At 44.8% G+C, this 23,461-nt stretch overlaps 1 protein-coding gene across 4 annotated transcripts in view; it reads left to right on the top strand.

Annotated features, from left to right (window-relative positions):
• INPP5D (inositol polyphosphate-5-phosphatase D) overlaps positions 1–23,461 on the top strand; it is a 660,212-nt gene that overhangs the window by 396,050 nt on the left and 240,701 nt on the right. For all 4 annotated transcript variants that reach the window (XM_085634688.1, XM_085634689.1, XM_085634687.1 and 1 more), the window contains exon 16: positions 9,602–9,710. In XM_085634688.1, coding sequence (XP_085490814.1) covers positions 9,602–9,710 — 109 coding nt within the window. The remainder of the gene's footprint in view (positions 1–9,601; positions 9,711–23,461) is intronic.

Genomic DNA, 23,461 nt, shown 5'->3' with positions numbered 1-23,461 from the left:
TTCAGGTATTCAATTACCATATTTCTTTCTGGGAACAGTCTTGCACACAAAGTTCAACAATCTGCTGTACATATAACATCAACTGCAAAATCCAGGAAGAAGAAAAAATAACCTTCCGCTGTAATTCAGCAATATATGTGAAGGGATACAGTTTTGCAGAAGTAGATGTACATTTAGTAATGCTAATAATTAAGTTTTAATTTGAATCCAAAGGAGAGAAAACATTGAACAAGTTACTGCTGGACCCCCACTCCTAGAAGGAAAGGTGGAGGAGGTTGGTCTGCTTGTGGATTACAGCTCTTATAAAGCAGCGGGACCCTAGCAGTAGCAGCAGCCTGTGAACTGGGGTGGTAGGGCGAGGTGAGGAATGAAAAAAAACTCTGCAGGAGCAGCGTCGCGATTGGTCTAAGCAGCCTGTTTGGCTGCTCAGGAAGTGCATGGGGAGGCTAGGCATGTTCACCACGGGGCTGTGCAACAGAGCTCTATGGAGAACATGCCAAGTGCGCATGACGGTTTGGCCGGCCCAAGAGGGCCAGTCAAAGTGTCATGCGCACGTAGGGAGGGAGTGCAAACCACTCCTGCTCCCTCTGTGGTGAGCCAGCCCCAACCCGGCCGACCTGCTGAAGTTGTAAAGAAAAATCCAATGATAATATCTTCTTGTTATTATCATTTTATTTTTATTTTCCACTGGCCAATGAGCTGTAGGGCGATGCACCTACTCCTTAGCGGAGGAGCCATCACTGGTCTCCAGGCACTCAGAGGTGCGACCCTAATTGCCACTGGTAGTGTTGCTCAGTTCGGCACCTGGTCCTCTATGCTGGTCTTCAGCCTAGCAATAGAGGGTTCGGTAGAAGTTAACCAGACCCTACTTAAGCCGGTGGAGTGGGGGCCTCACAAAACAGCTGGGGTAAGGTTACCTGCTCACAGTAGTTCCAATCTTGTGGTAATCTCTTTTAAACTTTTTTGTGTTTGTTATGCTGATGAATACTGAGGGAAGTTCCAGTGGGATCCATGGTCAGTGGAGGCCGGCATCGCTCCCCTGACCAATCACAACTCTGCAATTGGGATGGGTTTTAAGCGCCCTGGTTAGACGTTCAGCCAGAGAATGGGGGCTTGGGCATGTTCTCCACGCAGGCTGTAATGTAGCCTGAATGGAGAACGGGTAGAGTGTGCATGATTGGTTTGGGCGGCCCGAGAGGGCCGACCAAACAGTCTTTCGCTCTAAGGAGTGTGCAACTTCCCTGCCCTGCTCCGAGAGCAGAGCAGCCCCGCCTGCCCACCTGCCTGCCACAAAGCAGCACAAACATAAAATGATAATAAGTGAAAGTTATTATCATTTTATGTTTCTTCTTCTCGCACTGCTTGAAAGCAGTGGGGCGACGTTCCTCCGCCATAGCAGAGGGTCCCCCACTGTCCATGTTCCTTGCATTCGGGAGGAATAGAAATGGAGAGACCGATTAAAAATGCGCTGGATGCTGCACTTTTTTATACATGCTTCAGGAAGCCACGCAGGGCACAAGTCAGGAGAACTCGCGGGTAGATGGTGTCCACCCACTATTTTCAAAGGGTGGACACCGTCTTCCCTGCCAAGAAGTTGGACCCCAGTGAACTATGCCGAATGTGTCCTGGTGTCATTTTCTTACACAGGGACACATTCAACAGCATCTGCACGTTCCGTGCAGCAACATGCAGGGGGAGGATGCTTGCATTTTTGATTCCAGCTGAGAAGTTGGCTGGGCCCAAAACAAAGTCCAAAGTTAAACACCCATCAGACATCCTTTGGTTCCAATTGAATCCTGACTGGGAGCTATTTGGAGCCTCATACCTAAATGTCAGTACAATAGAGGGGAAACAAAGGCGCACAGCTTGTTATCACTTCATCACCTCACAAGTATTTACGAGAAACTAGGATTTAAAGGAAAGCTTTTCACTTTTCTGTAACCCTGTACATAAGAGACATGCATGCACTGAATGAATGTCGGATGTGTAAGTCTGTACAAATATTTACACAAATAACAATTTAAATACCACAATTTTTATTTATTTTCTTTATAGCGCTACTCATCCCATTGTAGGGTGTCAGAGTGCTTTACATCACATGCAGACATTTCACATTGACAATAAATCATACATGTGTGTAAATCAATGTACAGGATTGTTATGTACGACAATGAGGGTTACAATCTGTAGGAGTCACATATCGTCCTTCATAGCTCACTGTGCTATATTAGAAGGAATATAATTTATGAACTGCAAGTGACAAAAGGATCTCTGTGTCAAAAGCAGTAAATCACTTACGTGTCTACATAAAATAAAAATCGGTTATCTGCATGTTACACAATGTGCTTTGCAGGAGACACATTAACCCTCTATGCTACTTTGAACCAAAACTGAGACTAGACAAAACGCAGATCTCTCCAACAAATGCATTAACCACCACAGTTATCTCGCCATTATTATTAATCCCTGAGATTTACTGGGCATGCAAAGATCTCTCCAGCAGGTGCCTTAACATGATAAGATATTTTAAAATCCAGCATTTGTAACCAGTTAAACTAGAACAGACATTCTGTAATTTTCTCCTTGTTGCAAACTTCTTTATGGCAAAGTTTTAAAATAATAAATGTATAAAATGAGGCCCAGGTTTAAGAAGATTTGTTAAAAAAAAAAAAAGATAACGCATGGCAGCACATACCGCTGACTTGCGTTACCTTGTGCCAGGGAGGCATTACATGGGTGGTGCACCGGAGTTCCCATCGATTCACCCATGTACTGTGACGCAAACCCATATTGACAAAGACTTGGACATGGGTTTTTGCCAAAATGGTGCACCTACCTGAAAATGGCGTTTAGAGGAGGAATATCTTTATTTCTCCTCGTTATTTCCTCTGTGCACGTGTGCTGCATCATGCAGCAGACATACAAGGAGGAAATAGCCTCAAAGCATAGTTTTTTTTACAAAACAGAAAGGCTTGCCTTTCTGCACAAAACCTATCCTGACCACAACGCAGGCACAATAGCACCCAGGCACAAGGGTGCCTGTTCTCCAGCACTTGAAGAGAGCAGAACTGCGCCAGATCTTTGAAAATAGGTTGATGCTCTTCTGACTTCCAAACTACGCCTGGTGAAGTAGACTGGCAGCGGAGTTGTTTGTTCAATTCTTGGGTAAATAACATTTTATACTGACAAAAGGCAACATTGTGTTATGTGTAGCTTACAAAAACATGAGTCTTCTGACTAAATAAGCCTGCCAGTAATAGTAGTGTCTGGCACTCCCAGGATGTGAAGATTATTGCGATGAGGACTTTCCTCCAAATCCTCATTCTTGGCAGCAATGACTTTGAGCATTTTTCCCCTATTGAATATCATTTCCCCCTTAATCGGCAAGTTAAACTTCAGCAGTAAATATTCTATGCTCTTTCTCTTTCAGTGAACTGTGTGTGTGTGTGAGTTTTGACGTATGTGCTCTTTGTCCCTCAGATTCATAATCCAAAACACAATCTTTGAAAGCATGCTGATGATTTCCAAACATGGCAGGGATGGATCTTACTTTGTGTCCCATGCCTTGGCCGCTGATTTGTCTGACACGTTTCAACACTGTTTTCTGCAATTACTATGGTCTCACTCCAGTCAGTGTACCTACCTCATAACTTTAGATATTCCTAATTCAGCTCTGTGGCTCGAATTACATAAATGTTCCAATATGGTGAAAGTTTGAGGTGGCGTGGCTATGATTGCAATGAATTTGCGTGTTACACATAGGTCTCTGCACTAGTAGATTTTTAAGTGAAAGAGCTAAAGGTTGAGTTCAACACCCTGTTCAATATTTTACTTTATATACATTTAAGCCTTTTAGGGATTTAATAATCCCCCCAATGTTTTATAAATCTTCTTTATTGTTGTCAACCACTTGATTCTTGAATGTAGAAATGTTCTTCCTATATTCTTTTGCTACTTTTTCGTAAGGGCAGAGGTTCTCTCTTAATTATAATCTCATATCAGAAGGTTTCAGAGATCAACTTTAACCTGATTTGAGGGCAACAAACACACTGCCAGGTACTTCATGTGACTACGAAAGAGGTTTTAGCGCTCTGAATTTGAGAATGTCACTCATACAGCACTATCTTGGTATTGCGTGCCTTTCTTCACTAATGTTCATAGATCTCATGGTCCCTTGTGTGCCTCTTTGGAATCCATTGTGCCCTTTTAACAGATGGCTGACAGCTCATCGCCATGAGGATGATACTCAGTATAGGAAGGTGGATCCTACTGCACATCAAAACAAAAGATACGAGATGCATTGTATTGCTTTAACTGATTTTGTTACCCATATGTTAGGGATACAATGATGTAAAAGGTCTCACTAATTAGTCATGTGTTATGGTTAAACATCCTGTGGAAATATAGCATGGTTCATAATGTATGAATTAATATATGTGCAGAATATCCAGTTATAACTTATTCTTTCCTAGGGAATATCATTTGCCATGCTGAGAATATCAAATGCAGTGTGCAACTTGCATTTTTTGTATGATAATAGTCAAAGTGTGTTAAAATTGTCAGTGTATATAATGGTGGTATGGTAGGTAAGTTAATAGATTTGATAGTTTTGATATTCACAATTGCACCATTATATACACTGACACTTTTAACACCCTTTTGCAGTGATCTAAAGCACACATACTGATGCATGTGACTCAGCATAACATACACACACAAACACACACACACGTTGCATCCCAATATAAGTATGACATAGCTCTATCCTATTTTCCACACCAGTTCACAGATGAGAAACAACATAAAACACCAGTTGTACATTTGTTCTGCAGCAGATTATTGCAGTGTTTTTGCTAAATAGAAAATCAAGTAAATGCCTGTGAAAATTATATACAGTGCCCCACTGCAAATGCATGTTACTCCATTGCACAACCCAACCCTGCTGACTAGCATGTTCCACGCATCATTAATGGGCAGCATTCAATGGACCTCATTGAAGTGGAGATTGATAATAAAAAGAGGCATTGTTACCTAGGTATGTTATCAAAACATCTCCCTATAAAGAATGGCTATTCTTAATAAGGAGGGTGCTTCACAGAAGCCTGTGGTAACTAACTCTGGGTCACTAATTCCTAGTGTTTGGGCTGGAATGTCCTCTGCAGGGCTTCGCAAGCATTCATTACTGCCCTACGATAGCTAACTGAGAGTTTTGGCTGTAATCCTGCTCTTTATATGCCCAGCGCGCACAACTGTCATACGCATGTGCTGAGTTGGGGTCCGAGTAAGGCAGTGGCGTAGTAAGGAGGGGGGGCGGTCTACCCAGGGCAGCACAAGTTTAGGAGGCGGTGGCCTCTCCCCCCACTCTTACCTGTGGCCATCACAGGAAATTGCCAGCACCCCCCGCAACGGGTGGCAAACGCAGGGGCCACCACGGGCGACAAAAGGCCTAGCTACACCACTGGAGTAAGGTTTTGAGATGAAGAGTTGTGCTCTGTGGTCAGGAGGTGCACACCACTTGCATTCTCCTTGCTGCATGCTACTACTGTTCATGCATTGGCTTCCAGATGCTTGATGGTGGTGGCAGCATTACATTTTTGAGTCTATAGTGCCAAATAGGACTTTTTTTCTACCTACTCCTGGTAACGAGTGAGTAGCCTAATGACCTTCCTCTGTAAAGATACTATAAATCGCTTTAACCGCTTCCCACTCACCTCTTCCCCAGCTCACTATAGCCTCAGGGCTAAGGCCTGGCAGAGGTGGAAGGAAACAAAGAACAAAGCTTCTGGGCGGGCCTCAGAGGTGGGGCGGGGCGATGGGGGCTGAGGTGAAGATGAAGCATCTGCCATTACCACCTGACACTGAACCTCCTGCAAGGCCGCTTTACTCTTCCCGCCCGCCTATGTTTGATAGCCCAGCAGGGGAAAAGGAGCATTGCTTTTGGGTGTGTGTGCAGCCCCCCCAGGGGCTAAGCTGAAGTCTGCAATGGCAGGCCTAGTGTTGCAAGTCCCTGTCCTGATAGTTAGCCTGCCTTAAAATACAGCGGCCTGGCTGGGGGGCTGCCAATGATTTGCATATAGCTGTGTCTGAACTGGGGTGGCGAAAGAGAAACAGCCCGCACACTGGGTCAAAGGCCCAGGTCAACACTACTTCAGAATCAAACAGAACAGATAGATTCCCAGAATTAATAGTTTATAAAATCTCTTGTAAAAAGCTACCAGAAATCTTGAGAAACGAAAAAGAAACTGCTTGCACATTCTGTTACAAAGTCCTTTGTCTTATAGAACACAAAAAAATTGACTATCGTGGCAAGGAGAGTTTTTACTAAAAGGGAAAAAAGTCTTAACTTCTCTATTTGGTGAAGCCCAGTGGTTAAATAGGTTGGAATTTCCTGGAACGTGGTAAGGAACCCCACAAACAACTGAAGTAATTTCTCACTCCAAAGACAAAATAGAGCCACTGAGTACTGAACGTTTTGGCCCTCTCATCAGCGTACCACTAAATAGTACCTCATGAAAATTCTAGACCATGGACCTCCTTCATTAGCCCCGAGGACGTTTCTAGTTTTAAATGCATGCCCTTCAGACCAGCCTCGGCATCAAAAGTTTTCAAACTACATTTGCTTTATTATTGATCTACAAAACAAATATATATGTATATAAAAAAAAACAACCTAATTTTAAGTACAACAACACTTGAAAGACAGAGTTTATTTAATGCATCTGTAATCCACAGTTACTACCAACCTTTATCTATATACCTTCCATGTACTTATGGATCTATATCTTTATTACTTTTGGATCCATATATTTAATACTTTTACTTATTATTACTTTTCTTCTAACGCAGCATATCCAATGCACTACCCTATTTTCACCCTATAACGTTCTCAATATGTCATCCAGCTCAACTCTCTGACTCATCTCAAACCTCTTTCTACTACTCTTTCCAATGCACTAGCCTATTTCTCACCCTATACCTTTATCTATATATCCATTACCTCCACTCTCTCATTCATCCCATACCCCATACCACTACTATGGTCCCCAAAATAACCCTTTTGAGACTCTTCCCCACTCCACCCCTCCTTGCATCATCTAATACCTCTTGTTACTATTCCAATCCCCCAAAACAAGCCTTTCTAAACCCTCCCTCTGACTCTTCCACCTCCACCTCCCTTTTACTCACCCCCCTCCACCTCCCTTTTACTCATCCCAAGCCTTCTCCTACCTCTATGAGCTCCAAAACAAACAAAAATAAATAAATAAAATCTAAATCTTTCCCTTCTATCCCTCCACTATCCTTTTCAATCCAAATAACGGACTAATATGTCCACCACTCAAATTAATTTCATATTTCACTATACTAATTCACCACTAATCCTTTATTGGTTCCAGAGTAGCGTGCTACTCACCGAAAAAGCACTTCAGCACCTCATCAGGGATAGCAAGCGCTTTACAAATGCAAACCTTTTTAACTCTTCTACCCTTTTGCTATGCTTCTGAATCCAAATAACTGACTAACATATCCACCACTCAAATTACTTTCATATTTCCCTATAGTAATTTACCACTAACATTGTACGTGTTCCAAGCGTAGCATGCTACTCGCTGAATAAAAGCACTTCAGCAACCCATCAGGGGTAGCAAGCGCTATATGAAGGCAAACCCTTTTCCCTTCTCTATCCTTCCACTACCCTTCTCAATCCAAATATCTGACTAACATATCCACCACTCAAATTACTTTCAAATTTTTACTATACTAATTCATCACTAATCCTTTCTGGGTTCCGAAGTAGCGTGCTACTCGCTGAAAAAGAGCTTCAACACTCCATGAAGGGTAGCAAGCGCTATATAAATACAAACCTTTTTCCCTCTTCTATCCCTCCACTATCCTTCTCAATCCAAATAACTGCCTAACATATCCACCACTCAAATTACTTTAATATTTTCACTATACTAATTCAGCCCTAATCCATTATGGGTTCCGGAGTAGTGTGCTACACGCCGGAAAAGCACTTTGATTCCTCATCAGGGGTAGTAAGCGCTATATAAATGCAATTACAATATAATTACAATACAACCTTTAAGAACTTCACTAACGTAAACAGATTTGAACAAGCATTTGCAATACATTAGTTCTCGCCTTTGGGACCTTATACGTTTTTAACTATGAAACACATTATGGGTAAAGCGATTCTGGTACTTTACTGAGCTCTGCTGGTCGTTTTCTAACAAGACAACAGTTAAATAGAGGCAGTTGCTAGAAAAATAAAAACGAAAGTCCCTTAGCAGAAATTAATTCTGGTATTTTACTGACCTCTGCTGGTCGTTTTCTATCAAGACAGTTAAATAGAGGCAGTTGCTATAAAAAAAGTAGTCTTTAAGCAAAAGCGGAAGCAGACTGGGACAATATTCCAAAGCCCACACAAAGTACATACAACATATCTGTCTAGGCTCGACCTGAAAATGACCTTCTGGTTTATGGAAGTTATTGAGAAGTGCATGTGGTCACTCTTAAAAAAAGTACTGAAGGTTTTGGATGAAAATCAAGAGAAAATGTGGTCTGGGGGTTGCCTGCATTTATTATCTAGCTCATGATATTAGTTGTGAAGGAGTAAATCCCAATGATTAGTGAAAGCAAATAAAGATGCACCCAGGAGAGGGCGTATGGTTTGACGGAATACTATGCAAAACTTTTAGCAAAATTTGATGAGAAGACTGTGAATCTGAATAATTTGATGACAAAGTTGGAAACGTCTGTTTTGAGTAAAAACTGTGAACTAGTCTTTAGGAATCAAAAAATTATCATGTGATGAGCCAAAAAAAAAAGAACTGGGTGGTAACTGAACATTCTGCATAAGAACAATCCGTGGCTCAAAATCAAGAGTATCAGAGTAACTATAATATGGTCGAGGTGTGTGCAGTTGGGAATGTTTTGAAGGAAGATAATGGGCAGGGCGAACATCTTCATATGGTGAGTCCTTATAGCACTACTAATAGGGCCACATTTGTCAAAAATACTGAAAGTCTTCCTCTTTACTAGTGGGTGGGGGAGCACTCAAGTACCAAAATTATATTTTGCTTAGAGAGTCAGACACCTCAGCACTGTCAACGAAAATAGGACATGTGAAGCCAACAAATAAAATAATACTAACACAGGCAGGTAGCAGGTATAAATATGTAACTATTAAAGGCAATAGAGAGCCCATATCTTCTACTGTTCATTAAATTGCCAGAGCCGGTTCCAAGGCATAGCAATAAAAACAGTTACTTAGGGCCCCACCTGTTGGAATAATACCAGATAGACCCTTTAAGGATAAATTGCGGCAAAACCGTTGGGATGAAGGGCTGGCAAATAACAATCACGCTGCTTAGGATGTTATTTCTTTGTCATAAAAGTATTTTCACAAGGCAGAGTTGTGAGGAACCGCACTGATTTATCAGGAGTTATCTCACGCCTTGAGGGTTATTTCACAACGGAAGTCGTAAATCATAGATTTTTGTGTGACAGTCCTCACTCTGTTGTTCTTTGGGACAAAGTGAGCCGTGTGCCGCTGAGATGGGGGAGCTTCAGCATTTCTGATGCAGTTCACTCCCCACAGGAAGCTGAGAACATTGTGCAGAAGATCCGCCTGCAGCAGTACCCGGAACTACTTCCCTACGACCAACTCACCCTCGAGCGCAGGGAAAGGAAGGTTTTCCTGTTTTTTGGTAAGTTCAAGAACACCTTTTTCAAACACTATAATTTAAGTAACTTGCAATGTATTCTCTCCAATTCAGGTACAGCATTTTTTGCGTAAATAAAGCTTCCTACAGGATCTAATGGAATGTTTTGATTACTCTGTGGTAATGCTCGCTCCTAAGGTCATAAGGATTGGAAAAAATCCAAGCGTCACACCAGTGTTTAATTTGAGCCGGTGGTTTCCGGTGTTCGGCACCTGCACTTAATTTTCAACACTGGGACTTATGCAAACCAGCCACATGGTGGTGCTGTTTTCCAATTTTGTGTTAAACACAGAAATATTTTTTTAAATAATTCTGTATACATTAAAATGACAAATATCTGCCACCCAAAGCTAGAAAAATAGCTTGGGTGCCAATTATTACTCAATTTTAATGTATAAAACGTCTGAATTGTCAGTAGGACTGCAATGGGGGATGCAAGCTGCCGCGGTCTCCTCACAGGGGCCCTGGCACATATTTATTTACAAATTAAGTACTGCATCACAGAAAGAACTAGTGTAGCAAATGTGCCTCATCCATTCAGCAGGAGAGAAGTAATGGTGTGGGATGTAGCCTGTGGTGCATTTTGGCGCGCAGGTGTGGTAGCGCACTGTCATTTACAGACAGCTCATCTTCAAACGGTCGCTTAATTGCATAGACTTGGAGTTTGGTGTGAAAATCGAGTTTCAGACAATATATATCTTTGCACATCACCGAATGTCTTGTTTTGGTTTTGTTCCATTTAAAATCTTTGTTTCCATGACACTTCCTAATTGCTTGTATAATTTGAAACCTGTATAGTTCATATAAACAAATGTAAATTGTGTTGAGTGTTAGAATAAAATTACACCCTACAGCCTTTGTTTCACTCCCTCTACCTCAGCAATACCGAAGTCCCTGCTCTCCACTGCTCCAACCCAGGGTTCAGTTCGGTTTCTCTGGTTACACACTCGCACAACATCAACAGTGATTGCATTAACTGAGTTTTCACAAAATAAACGTAAAACAAATAAGAGTGCATTTTCCTTTCTATTATTTTAACTTACATGATTTATTTTCAGTTTATTTTATATGTAGTTACCTGAAGATTAAATATTAACTAAATAGTTATAGAATATTTTGTCGTTTAAGCAGAGCCATTATTTTGATCCGGTCCCCACAATCTGATAGACATTGCACCCATTGTACTCATCTTTGTTGGAGTGCTCGGTTTCTGGCTCACCTGTACTACCAGAAATTGTATTGCACTGTGACCTTTATACAGCACTTACAACCCCTACCAGGGACACTGAAGTCCTTGGTTATGTGGGTAGCACGCTACAAGTGGCTAAATTAGAGCTATATTTCGGGGGGGGGGGGGGTGTTTGGGAAAAAATTTTCAAACAACTACTTAGTGTGGTCCGTTTGGAGACTACAATGTCAAATTGATCATCATGGTCTCAGTTTTTAAAAGTTAAAAACTAAACATATATATCACCAAACTCCTCAAAGAGGCAATGCAAGTACTCACGGGATCAATAATCAAACATTTCTTGTCATACAAACGAGCAGGCGCATTGAAAAAGGCATGAGCTGAAACGTGTCAGCTCGTTTGAATGATAATACATTTTTGATTATTGATCCCCCGTTGGTGCTTGCATTGACTCTTTGAGTAGTTTAATGATATGTCTCACCGCCTTCAAGAGATCAGCAGCACTGGTGGGACTTTTCAAAACAAATATATATATAGACATATAAATGTGCATGTGTGTGTGTATGTATATGTGTGTGTGTTTTGGCTCTTCCACCCCCAAAACCTCAGCAGTGTCAGATGGTATGCGCCAAAATCTAACATGCTACTTTAGTACGCTACAGAAATGTTTTTAAGTATGATAATGAAACGTGTGCATCCGTTCATATAATCAATAAGCTATGTAATTCCCGTAACCCATATAATATATCAACACAGTCCCTCACATTGCAAATGTATATAAGCAAATAGCAGATTTCTGGAAAGGCTATAATTGAGAATGAAGCATATCCAGTAGGACAATATACATTAAAAAAAACTGGATTAACACACTTGTAAAGGTCGGGGTGACCCTCCCGGCCTGGCCCTCATGCGTAGCTTGGAATAGCAGTGCATAATGCACACAAGAACACCACTCAGTATAATGTGGTGTGGGCGAAGACTCTGAGCAGCCTTAAGCCCTTGTATTGATCTCTTCTGGGTGAGCCCGCCCCGAGGAGTTATACAAGGTGCAACTTAGTTAAGCAGAGGCAGGGTGGCTCTCTACATTCCTCCTTTCCTTTAGTTGGTCACGACCCACTTAGCTACAGGTCTGGATGCAGAAGGCACATAAAGTCTTGTAGTGAAGGTGTCCACATACATTGCTATGTTAGCATAAGCTCGTTAGCTTTTAGAAAGCCATCTTGCCACTTTTGCTGCTTTTGCACGTGACACTGCAGATACATGTTATTATTTGAGAAACTGCTTGCTTGCCTTTGCTTCACATGAGAACCGTCTGTTGTTCACCTCCCTAGACGTGCACTGCGACCTTGGTCTGAACATTGTGTACAAAACACTTTGAGCAGCCAGACAATGTATGTTTTTGAATCCAGGTTGATCGGCCCACTCTCTAGCCATAATATGCACACAGCTGCAAATACCTGAATGTCGAGAGCCTTTAATATTACAGTTTGCATGCGTTTGAAACACATTCTGGAGAAGAACATTTCCAGGCGCAGAGCAAAGCTGATCCTGTGATGTGATCCACCTAAAGCTGATCTTTATGGTATGGGGTTCCCCATTCAAGCCTAAGAGACCTTCTGCTAGTCTAATAATATTAGTTTACTAGCGAAAGGAAGGTGGCTGTATGTCACTGTCATTTATGATTTCTCCTTTCATTTTCTATGGTATTGTAACAATGCTGATGGTTTTAATTATAATCATTTGTCTGCTTATGTTAGCCAAAGTACTGCATCTTAGGACACGTAGTTTATAAAATAAACCTTTTAAACTTTACTGTGTCTCTGATTACTTTGTTGTGGATTGATATATGTATAATAGCGAACAGGTATTTCTGATTCCCACCATTCCTGAGAATACTCTTAGTCGCTTGTTCTGGGTTGTCTATACATTGGGACCTCCGTGATGATACGGATAACGAATGGGACACTGATCCTGGTCGGATAGGGGTTCTGGGTGCTGAGGTGAGTTTTTGGTACACCACAATTTGCAGAGGTCCTGGTTTCCTGCGCATAGTTCTGTGCATAAGCAGAATCCCTGCAACATGGGGCACCTAACGTCTGGTCTTTTGATTTGAAACGCCTTAGTAGCGCTTATATTATTCCACAACACCCTCACTCTTGTTTCCGGATAACGGGAGTGACGGATTTTCACCTACCTGTTAATAACATAATAGGTCCATACAAGCTTGTAAATTAAAAAGCTGTTTTTATATTTCTGAACCCGTGTGCTACATTGTTGTTCTTCTCTGTGTCCTTATGGCGGTCGAAATTGCAGCGCATAGTCGGCCGCCTTTGCGGCATCATTTGACGCAGTATGGGGTACCAGACGATGGGATGGCCGTTATTTTTGTGGTGAGTGCTGATGGCTCTCACCCTTATGAGTTGTTTTACTCTTGGGTGACGCTCCCGGCGGTAAATGCGGATGATAAAACGTTTCACTCCTATACTCACACATGGGTCCCAGCCAATTATACGCCATATAGGACACTAGAGATTCCACTTTCTGCCTGGCAGCATAGCATTTGGTTTAATGGTGCCCTTCCCCAGTCGGTTGCACCGGCTAGACTCGGCCCTTTGTCAATTCCAGGGGCCACGTGGCCGGTGCTGGCCGGCTTTACGCCTCACCCCCGTTATTTGACTATTGCGGTGGATGAATTGCGTACACTCCATACAGCCCTGATAACTATATATAGGGCTTTAGTGCAATATGTTTTGCGCAACGTGCAGGTAGGGGCAACTGCGGTTGCGAGGCTACCAGCTGGTCATCCTGCGGTTGTTATCAGTCCAGTCATAGTTAATTCGGTGATGGGCAAGCGCCCCTAGAATAAGGACGATTTGCCTTATTGGCTTGCCGAGAAATGTGACCAACTGGAAGCATTGTTTCCACACTCTACGACAGTGGAGAAACACAGAATACTCACCATAAGTTTGCCCCAGGACTTGGTCCCAGAAGTGTCCGATTGTGACACCTGGGGTAAGGTTTTTGCAGCGGTCTACTCGAAGTGCTTTGGCACTCCGTCTATGGCCGTGCTCCCCTCCGTTATTAAACGTGTTCAGGATAATCACGGTCCGGAGGCGGCAGTTGAGTTGGAAATGCGACTTGTCGGGGTGTTCGACGTAGTGGCCTCTCTCGTCCTTGGTAATCTCAAGGGAGATGCGGTACAGTTCCAAGTGGCTAATGGTTTAGCCCGCGTCGATGAACTCGATAAGCCGAAAGAGTTGCCTAAGATTATTGTGGAAGCATATCGAACGATTGGCCGCAGTAGTTTAGGGGTTAAATCAACTATTGTCATTCCTGACCTGATACAACAAACTAAGGTGAGCTCCTCTGTTAAAGACGATCGTCCTAATTTTCCAAAGCAAAATTGGAGACAAAAGAAACAGGGAAAGCAGCAACAGAGCCAGGGGTCTCGTCCTGCGTCTCCCACTCAGCCACCTAGTGAGGCACATACGATTTGCGTGATCGCACTAGTATTAGGTCACCTGATAGATTTCAGGTTACTGAACGCTCTCCTCGTTCTTCACAGGATACATTGGCTTCACAGTCCGGTGGAGGAGAACGTGGCAGAGGTTGGGGTGCCCAGCAAGGTCGTGAGCAACCCCGACAGGCTGAAGGTAGAGGCAAGCAAGACGAGTTTGCACGTCAACGTCCCCCGTTTCAAAAGAAGAAGGTTGCTGCATTAACAGCGAGGTATGCCACAGATAGTACGGACGCAACTTCTGAACCTGACATGGGTGACAACGCTGCTCGACAGCGCGGCGGAGGTTACAGTAGTGCGGCAAGCACTACGTCCACATCTGGTTGCGACAGCAACTGACACGTTCATTACTGTAGAGACTGTGGATACTAGAGTGGCTCCCCCTGATAGACTATTTGACATAGTCCTCTTAATAGAAGGTGACATACAACGCACAATTCAAGGAATTTTTGGGATAATCTGACCTCTTCCTATGACATTCTCTTGGCGGAGGCGGACTGGCCCCCGACTTTCATTTTAGATGCTCCTAGAGGGGAGGAGGTTATCCTCCCGTCCTTGGCACATACGGTGCCGAGGAAGCATGCTGAAAGGTTTGCCGCGGAGTGAGCTCAGGTGCTTGCACCGGCTCTGTATCGTACTCAGGTAGGCTGGGATAAATTGTCCCCCAGCCATGAGATTCCCTTAGGGTCTATGCCCCAGCCACAACCCCAATATCCCATGCGCCGCGAAGCGAGATCTCACGTTGGGGAAATCCTTGATCAATTGGAATATCAGGGTGTTATTGAAACATGTGTGTCACCAATGAATAATCCTTTGTTCACTGTGACGAAGCCTGATGGGTTGTACCGCCTAGTTTTGGATTACCGGCACCTAAACTCTCATTGCCGAACATGCGCGGTACAGAATACTCACAGTTCTGCACTAGTGGATAGTCTTGTACGAAAACGATTTAAAACCACACCAGACATATCCAATGGCTTTTACAGCCATAACCTGTCCTCACTTAGTGGTCAGTGGACAGCATTTACATCTGGCGGCAAGCAAAAACAATTTAAAAGATTGGCCATGGGCTATAAAAACAGCCCTGGCGTCTTTGCCGCATGTGTAGTCTCTCTGTTAGAGAGCATTGACCCTGATGCGTACTCGTATGTTGATGATATCTATCTCACAGACGACGAGTTGTGGCCGCATCTGTGTTGCGTTGATCGCATTGTTATAATGTTTGCAGACTTCGGTTACAAATTCTACTTTGCGAAGTCTCACATTGCAGAGTATACAGTGTTGTTTTTGGGCTACGAGCTCAACAACGAAGGTAGAGGACTGGCTCCTCACCTTCTGGAAAAGTGCGCATGCTTGCGTGCTCTGACGACATTGAAAAAATTACAGTCTTTGGTGGACTTTCTGAATTTCGGTTGTACGTATATTCCTGATTATGCCCAACGTATCAAGCCGCTTTATGCCTTGGTACAACCTACTTTTTCCAAATCGTGCTGGCTGCCAGAGCATTCAGCCATTTTGCAATCATTACAGGCTGATCTTTTAGCTTCAAAGTACTTACTGACGCGTGATAACCTCACAAACCTGGTAATAAGAATTGTGCCAGGAGCAGTGGGTTTCACGTACTTAACGTTCAATGAGGGCGATACAGTCCGCATTGCATACAATCACACCTGTGCACTTTGGCTGAACTGCGTTTTTCCTCCGTCGAGAAAGTTTTGACGGCGGTGCAGATGGCGATTCTGAAAGAATGAGCTCTATCACAAGGAAAACGCATGTTGGTAGTGACACCATATCCTGCCCTGGAGGCAGTGACGAAAGCAAGTGTACCTAATTCTAAAGCTTTGCATCCACGTTGGATACAATGGGCCACTTCCTTGACATCGCCAGATTTCACTTATATCTTTGATGCCTCATTACAGACTCAGGAGTATTTGCAGTATGAGTTTGTTCATCCAGCTCCTCTGTCTTTGCGCCCGCTCGAAGATTACCATTGTGTCATTTATTACGACGGTTCGGCGCAACCGGCGACTGGATCGAAGCATGCCTATTCAGCGGCCTGCGCAATTGTGGCGGGTACTTTCGTAAATGGTGAATTCCTATCTGATGTCGTGCATTCGCAGACATTGGGCAACTGTACCGCACAGTTAGCAGAGCTACGTGCTCTGGTGCTTGCACTGGAGTTTGCTGATCCTCGAGTCACTACTCTTATAGTAAGTGACTCATTTTACTGTGTTCAGTCATTTAACGACAATCTTTTCTTTTGGTCTCAAAATGAATATCGTGATTCCAAAGGTAGCACAATTAAGCATAAAATGCTTTGGGTTCGAGTCGCAGAACTTAAAGAACATCTGCCTCTCGTGAATGTAATTCACACTCTTGGGCACCAACGAGTTGGTGTCCATGCTGTCGGAAACAGCTTAGCTGACGAAGCAGCGAAAACAGCAGTGGCGACATATTTAGTAGCAGCAGTTACAAGATCCAAAAGTAAGATCGATGATGACATCTTGGCAGCTATTGCTGCTACAGAGAAGGGAGGTAATTACCCGAGAGGGTTCCCTTCTCGTTACCATTATCACTTAAGTCCTGATAAAGTCCCATTAGTGAGAATTAACGACGTTGGTGACAGATTGGTTCCCAACGCGGACTGTAGACCATCTCTGATATCAGCGGCTCACGAGGGCATGGCGTCAGCCCATGCCGGGGTTGCAGCAACTGTTTCTCTGTTACAACAACGTTACTGGTTGCACGGGTTATATAAACAAGCTCGCACTTATGTTCTTGATTGTGACATTTGCCAGCAGATTAAACCTTCAACTGCTGCGCGTGCACCACAAACTCAGTTGTACATATCCAATAAACCACTTGGGTGTGTTTATTTGGATCACTGCGGTCCTTTCTCCTCTGATACTGCGTACAAGTATATCTTGGTTGCAGTGGATTCGTGCACACGTTTTCTGTGGGTATGGCCACAAAGGAGTGCAGATGCCCGTACTTTCATCATGGATTTGCGTGTCTTTGTGGGAAGTTTTGCATGTGGTACCTTTCTTTCTGATCAGGGCCCTGCGTTCGCCTCTAAGGCGTACAAAGAAGCGATGAGGAATTTGGGGGTCCAAGTCAAATTTTCATCTCCATACCGGCCTGAGGGTAATAGTGTAGTGGAGCGGATGAACCGTGACTTAAAGCAATCTTTGACAGCTAGGGTTTTAGGCACTGGCCGGAACTGGCTAGCCCATTTGTATAACGTCCAACGTGCACTTAATAATCTCCCTAGAAGGTCTCTGGGTGGGCGGACCTCATACATGATGCTCTTTGGCATAAATATGTTTGTCCCGGACCTTGATGGTCTAGACATGGCGGTGTCTGCCGCACCCTTTGACGTAGATGATCACTGTACTGTATTACAGACTCTACAAGAGACCAGAGACAGTCTTGAGAAGGAACACGTGCCCTCCACATCTGATGCTGCGCTTCAGATTCCGGTAGTCGGCTGGCTACCTCGAGTTGATGACCTGGTCCGTGAGAAGGTGGAGAACAAGAAGGAGTTCGGCCCCTCTTATCGTGCCCCGGTTCCAGTGCTTGGCGTGAAGGGTACAAGAAAAGTCATTTTACCTCCACTTCCTGGTCGCAAGGATAACAGGTACATCTCCATTGACAATGTCAAACTACAGCGAGTGGCCGATTCTTCTTAGTATGACTCCAGCAGTTTCTTGCCCTGCGATGCTGAGAAATTCTGTGTTGGCTCCAGCTCCTAACACCATGCCTGATGTTGCCATCGAGATGCATACAGTTACTGCTCCTTTATTTCTACCACCGGCTGGTGGTCAACCTGAAGATACTGAGTATGCTTATCCTGCAGATGTAACATTACCTGTTTTACAATCTACTGCAGTTACACAGTCACGTTACTCCTTTGACACTAACTCTATGACTTCCAGGACCCCATCAAAAGTTTCTATTTTTGCTGTTTGGTTTAAAAAACATTTTTTGATTCCTCCCTGGACTTACATTTGGCTGATGCTCATATGTGTTTTTTTATTCATGTCCATCGGATTTGTAGTGGTATTTTTTCGTCTAGTGAACGGACACTACCTAAAAGAAAGATCTACAATCGTCACACATCATGAAAAGGGACCAGACATTTGTGAATATTACTGCCTGGCCTGTGTTAGATGGGATTGCGTGGGATGCTGTTAAATTTCAAATTGATGGTCCGACTGAAGTTATCAATGTACCAAATGTATTTTGTGTTTCTATGGGGGATGTAGTTAAACAAAACATCTGTTCTGATGATTGGGACGTTCAGGCCATTGAAGCACTGTTTTCTGATTTGAAATATTATGCCGCATTTGATGCTGAGGATTTGTATTTAGATACTGCTAATTATGGAGAGCAGTTTTGCTATCAACATTATGGCAATCATTTCCTACATAAAGCCAATACATTTCGTAATTTTGTAAATTATACACAATGGGAACATTGTCCAACGCCAATGTTAGGCAGCTCAAGCACATTGGTGAACAAATTTGCCTATTTTACTGGTTTCAGTATTTCTGAACCGGCCGCCTTTTATTTTAAAATGGCAGCAGAGTCTGCCTCGAAGGTCAGGCTGACAAACACTAAATTATTATATTCCAAATCGTTTTTGGATGATTAAGCGGTCAGGGGTTATGATCTGTGGAAAGATACTATTGATCTGAAGTCTGTCTGGGGTTCTAAACCTTGGCAGGTACAAGGAACAGAAGCTTTGCATCGTGCCTGCCTTATCCCGAACCACATGTTGTTTTTGAATTCGACTATTTTTCAGACCACCTGCTTTGGATTGGCTACTTCTAAAAAACTGAATTCCCTGTCTATTCCGGATCTGGGTGCTTACCCGAATTGGGATAATCATACAGATCTGTCCTTTGATGTGTTGCAGTCGTACGTTACTAACTCATCCTTCAATATTTCCACGTTCGACTCTGAAGGATGGTTGACTTGGCAAACGAGTTCAGATTCCTGTCAACATCGTTTTTTGGGTCTGAAGCCTGGGTATACGAAAGATCGTGTAGACCCCCGCTTTGAATCTTCTCATTCTGTTACTACCTACTCTGTTGGGAAGTTATGCCAGTCTTGGCTGCAACACTCCACCTTAGCATCTGTAAAAGTTCATTTATCTAAATTACATGACAAAAAAGATTTGAATGATTTTGTTAAAGGTCCTGTGGGTGGCAGGTCCAAGAGATGGGTGTATGCTATTTATAACGAGGTTTGGAAACTGTCGCAAATTGAAGCTGCTTCCAGATTGAGAGCTATTGATCAAGCCAATATGGAAAAAGTGCTAGCTGTTATAGATAATAGCATTAACACCCTTTCTTCCAGAATTTACACATTAGATAATATTGTTTCATCTGTTGTTGATATCGTGCAGGATGATGTGTCTGTTTTATACCATGGTCAGAATCAATTGCGTTCTATAATGCAGTTTGCATGGACATTGCAAACGTTAATAGCTGGGAAAGTCCCCTGGGACTATATGAATACTTCATTGTTATTCCTTCCTTTTAATTTAACTGCGAAACAACAATTCATGTCCATGAAAGATGCAACATATTCATCACTGCATATTGAAAAGTTAGAACCTTTACCTTTCTCAGTGGCCGAATTGAATTCAGCTGTGTGGCTTATCCACGGGTTAATCACATTGCCGTTTCCATTGTTTAAGTTCAGTTCGTGCATGAAACATTATGCCCTAGGCAGATATGAACCATTGGACTGACCACAGCTGCGTCCACTTCAGCTTCAGGAGAACCACGACCCACCACCACCCGCAACAGGTTCCCCGCAGGAGCTGGAGCAAGATCACCGCCGACCAGCTCACCACCTCCCTCAGACGGAAGCCTCCCGCCAGCGCAACGGACCCCAACGTAGCAGCCCGCATCTTCACACAGTGGCTCACCGACTGCGCAGATGACCTAGCACCACTGAAGACCCCTCCCAGCAGACCCGGCAGCAAGAAAGCCTCTTGGTTCACCGACGAACTCAAAAACTCCAAGAAGAACTGCCGCACCCTCGAGAAAGCCTGGCGCCACGACCAGACCACAGAAAATATGACTGCCCTCAAGAACGCCACCCGCATACACCACCAGCTGATCCGCACCACTAAAAGGTCAACATTCAAAGAACGACTGGAAAACAACACCCACAACAGCAAGGAACTCTTCAGCATCGTCAAAGAGTTCTCCAACCCCAGCGCCGGAAACAACGACATCACCCCCTCACAAGACCTCTGCGACTCACTCACCTCATTCTTCCACCGCAAGATCGCCGACATACACAACAGCTTCGGTGCTTCAACCACGCACCCAACCACCGAACCAATGCCCTGCAACTGGACCCCGGTCAGCACCGAAGACACCACCCGCACGATGAACACCATCCATTCCGGATCACCAACCGACCCCTGCCCCCACCACGTCTTCAACAAGGCCGACTCCATCATCACACCCCAACTCCAGGACATCATCAACGTCTTCTTCACCACCGCCACCTTCCCGGAGAGCTGGAAGCATGCAGAGCTCAGCGTCCTACTGAAGAAACCAACAGCGGACCCCACCGACCTCAAGAACTTCCGCCCCATCTCGCTCCTCCCTTTTCCTGCCAAAGTCATCGAGAAGACAGTCAACAGACAGCTCGCCGCCTTCCTCGAGCCGAACGGATCCCTCGACCCCTCGCAGTCGGGTTTCCGAGCCAACCACAGCACCGAGACCGCCCTGATCGCAGCCACCGATGACATCAGATCCCTGCTCGACAACGGGGAAACAGCGGCCCTCATCCTCCTGGACCTCTCTGCGGCGTTCAACACTGTCTGCCACCGCACCCTAGTACAGCGCCTCAGCAACATCGGAATCCAAGAGAAGGCACTGGAGTGGATCATCTCGTTCCTCGCCGGCAGAACCCAGAGAGTCTGCCTCCCCCCGTTCAGATCCGAGGCCACCGAAGTCATCTACGGCGTACCACAAGGATCATCACTCAGCCCGACCCTCTTCAATGTCTACATGAGCCCTCTCGCAGCCATCGCACGCCAACACAACCTCAACATCATCTCCTACACCGACGATACACAGCTGATCCTCTCCCTCACCAACGACCCCGCCACCGCCAGAGCCAGCCTACACGAAGGGATGAAAGACGTCGTTGGGTGGAAGAAGAACAGACGCCTGAAACTGAACTCAGACAAAACGGAAGTCCTCATCCTGGGATCAGCCCCCTCCGCCTGGGATGACTCCTGGTGTCCCCCTGCCCTGGGCACCACTCCCAAGCCAACGGACCACGCACGCAACCTGGGCTTCATCCTGGACTCCTCCCTCTCGATGACCAGACAAGTCAACGCCGTCTCTTCATCGTGCTTCAACACCCTGCGCATGCTCCGTAAGATCTTCCGATGGATCCCCACCGAAACCAGGAAGACGGTCACCCAGACACTCGTCACCAGCCGACTGGACTACGGAAACACCCTCTACGCCGGAACCACAGCCCAACTACAGAAAAGACTCCAGCGCATAGAGAACGCCTCCGCACGACTCGTCCTGGACATCCCCCGACACAACCACATCACCAGCCACCTGGGAGACCTGCACTGGCTCCCCGTCAGCAAGAGGATCACGTTCAGACTCCTCACCCACGCACACAAGGCTCTCCACGACCTGGGCCCCAGGTACATCAACAACCGCCTGACTTTCTACACGCCCACCCGCCAGCTACGATCGACCAGCCTCGCCCTCGCCGCCGTACCACGCATTCGCAGAGCCACCGCCGGAGGAAGATCCTTCTCCTACCTGGCAGCCACGACATGGAACTCCCTCCCCATCCACCTTCGGCTGACCCAGGACCACCTCTCCTTCAGAAAGCAACTCAAGATCTGGCTATTCGAGCAGTAGCGGACCCCTCCCCCCAGTGCCTTGAGACCCTACCGGGTGAGTAGTGCGCTATACAAATGATAGGATTGGATTAGATTGGATTGGGTACTGCTTTCCTGCATGAAATCTGGTCATTCCCATTTACATACAGGTGCATGAGAGACGGTAAAGAGGTCTACTTGAAAGGTGAGGAATGTACTTCCGCACCTGATCATTCTGTAGTCTGTAGGCACATCCAATTGCATGGCGCGCGCAATGTGCACGCTCCTAATTTAGCTTGCGTCCTGAAAGAGATTCCGGTGCCAGCTATTACACCTTCTTTCACGTTGCTAGCTAACGGTAGTTATTTGCTTTTGGATAACGAGGCTTGCTGCGGAATGCTAGTGGGAATTCCCTACATTGTGACTGTGTCACAGAGAGTAGTTTGCTGTAAGAATGTCCTTTTCCCGCCCCCGTATGGGCGGCTGGATGTATCCATCTGGCCTTCCATTTCAACCTTGAAAGCAGAGTTCAACAAGATGAGCAGAATAAGGGCTCTATTGTCTCAAAAAGAGGTCGCTCTGACTTCATCCCGTGAAACATTTGTCCTTCACGTAGCCAACACCCGTACCGAGGTGCAGGCTCTTTTAAATACTGATCTCCCCCTTTTCATTTTGGTGCCCTGATTCAGACTATATTCAACGCCTCGTCAACAACTGGCTTGGTGCATTTTTTCAAAATTGTGGGCTCCGGCCTCGTGACCTTCTTCCAAACTATTTTTGGTGTGATACCGGCCTTTTTTCATTCTATTTTTTCCAGCGTCTTTGGAGGGCTCCCATTGATTCTCGCTCTCGTGGCTGGCGTACTGCTGTTGGTCTGCGTACTGCGCAATGGCTGCACACTCTGTGTCACGCGACAGCCTGGCCCGGCTCCTCCATCTTCGTAACCGGATGCTTGAATACTATGGAACTTTACCTCTGGCAACCCTGAGCATTGCCTATGGATTATCTTTCCGGTTTGCCTACTTTACATGCGTACAACCTGTTTTTCATTGCCTAGATTGTCCTTTCGAATGGGCTCTGGATTTGTGCTTGTCAAATTCGGTGTCTCCTGCCCCGGATTATGATCGGCTAATGAGTCCATTAGTGGCTCA

Source organism: Triturus cristatus, chromosome 11 (assembly GCF_964204655.1).
Source record: "Triturus cristatus chromosome 11, aTriCri1.1, whole genome shotgun sequence".
NCBI lineage: Eukaryota > Metazoa > Chordata > Amphibia > Caudata > Salamandridae > Triturus > Triturus cristatus.
This window is presented reverse-complemented; position numbering and strand designations above follow the sequence as displayed.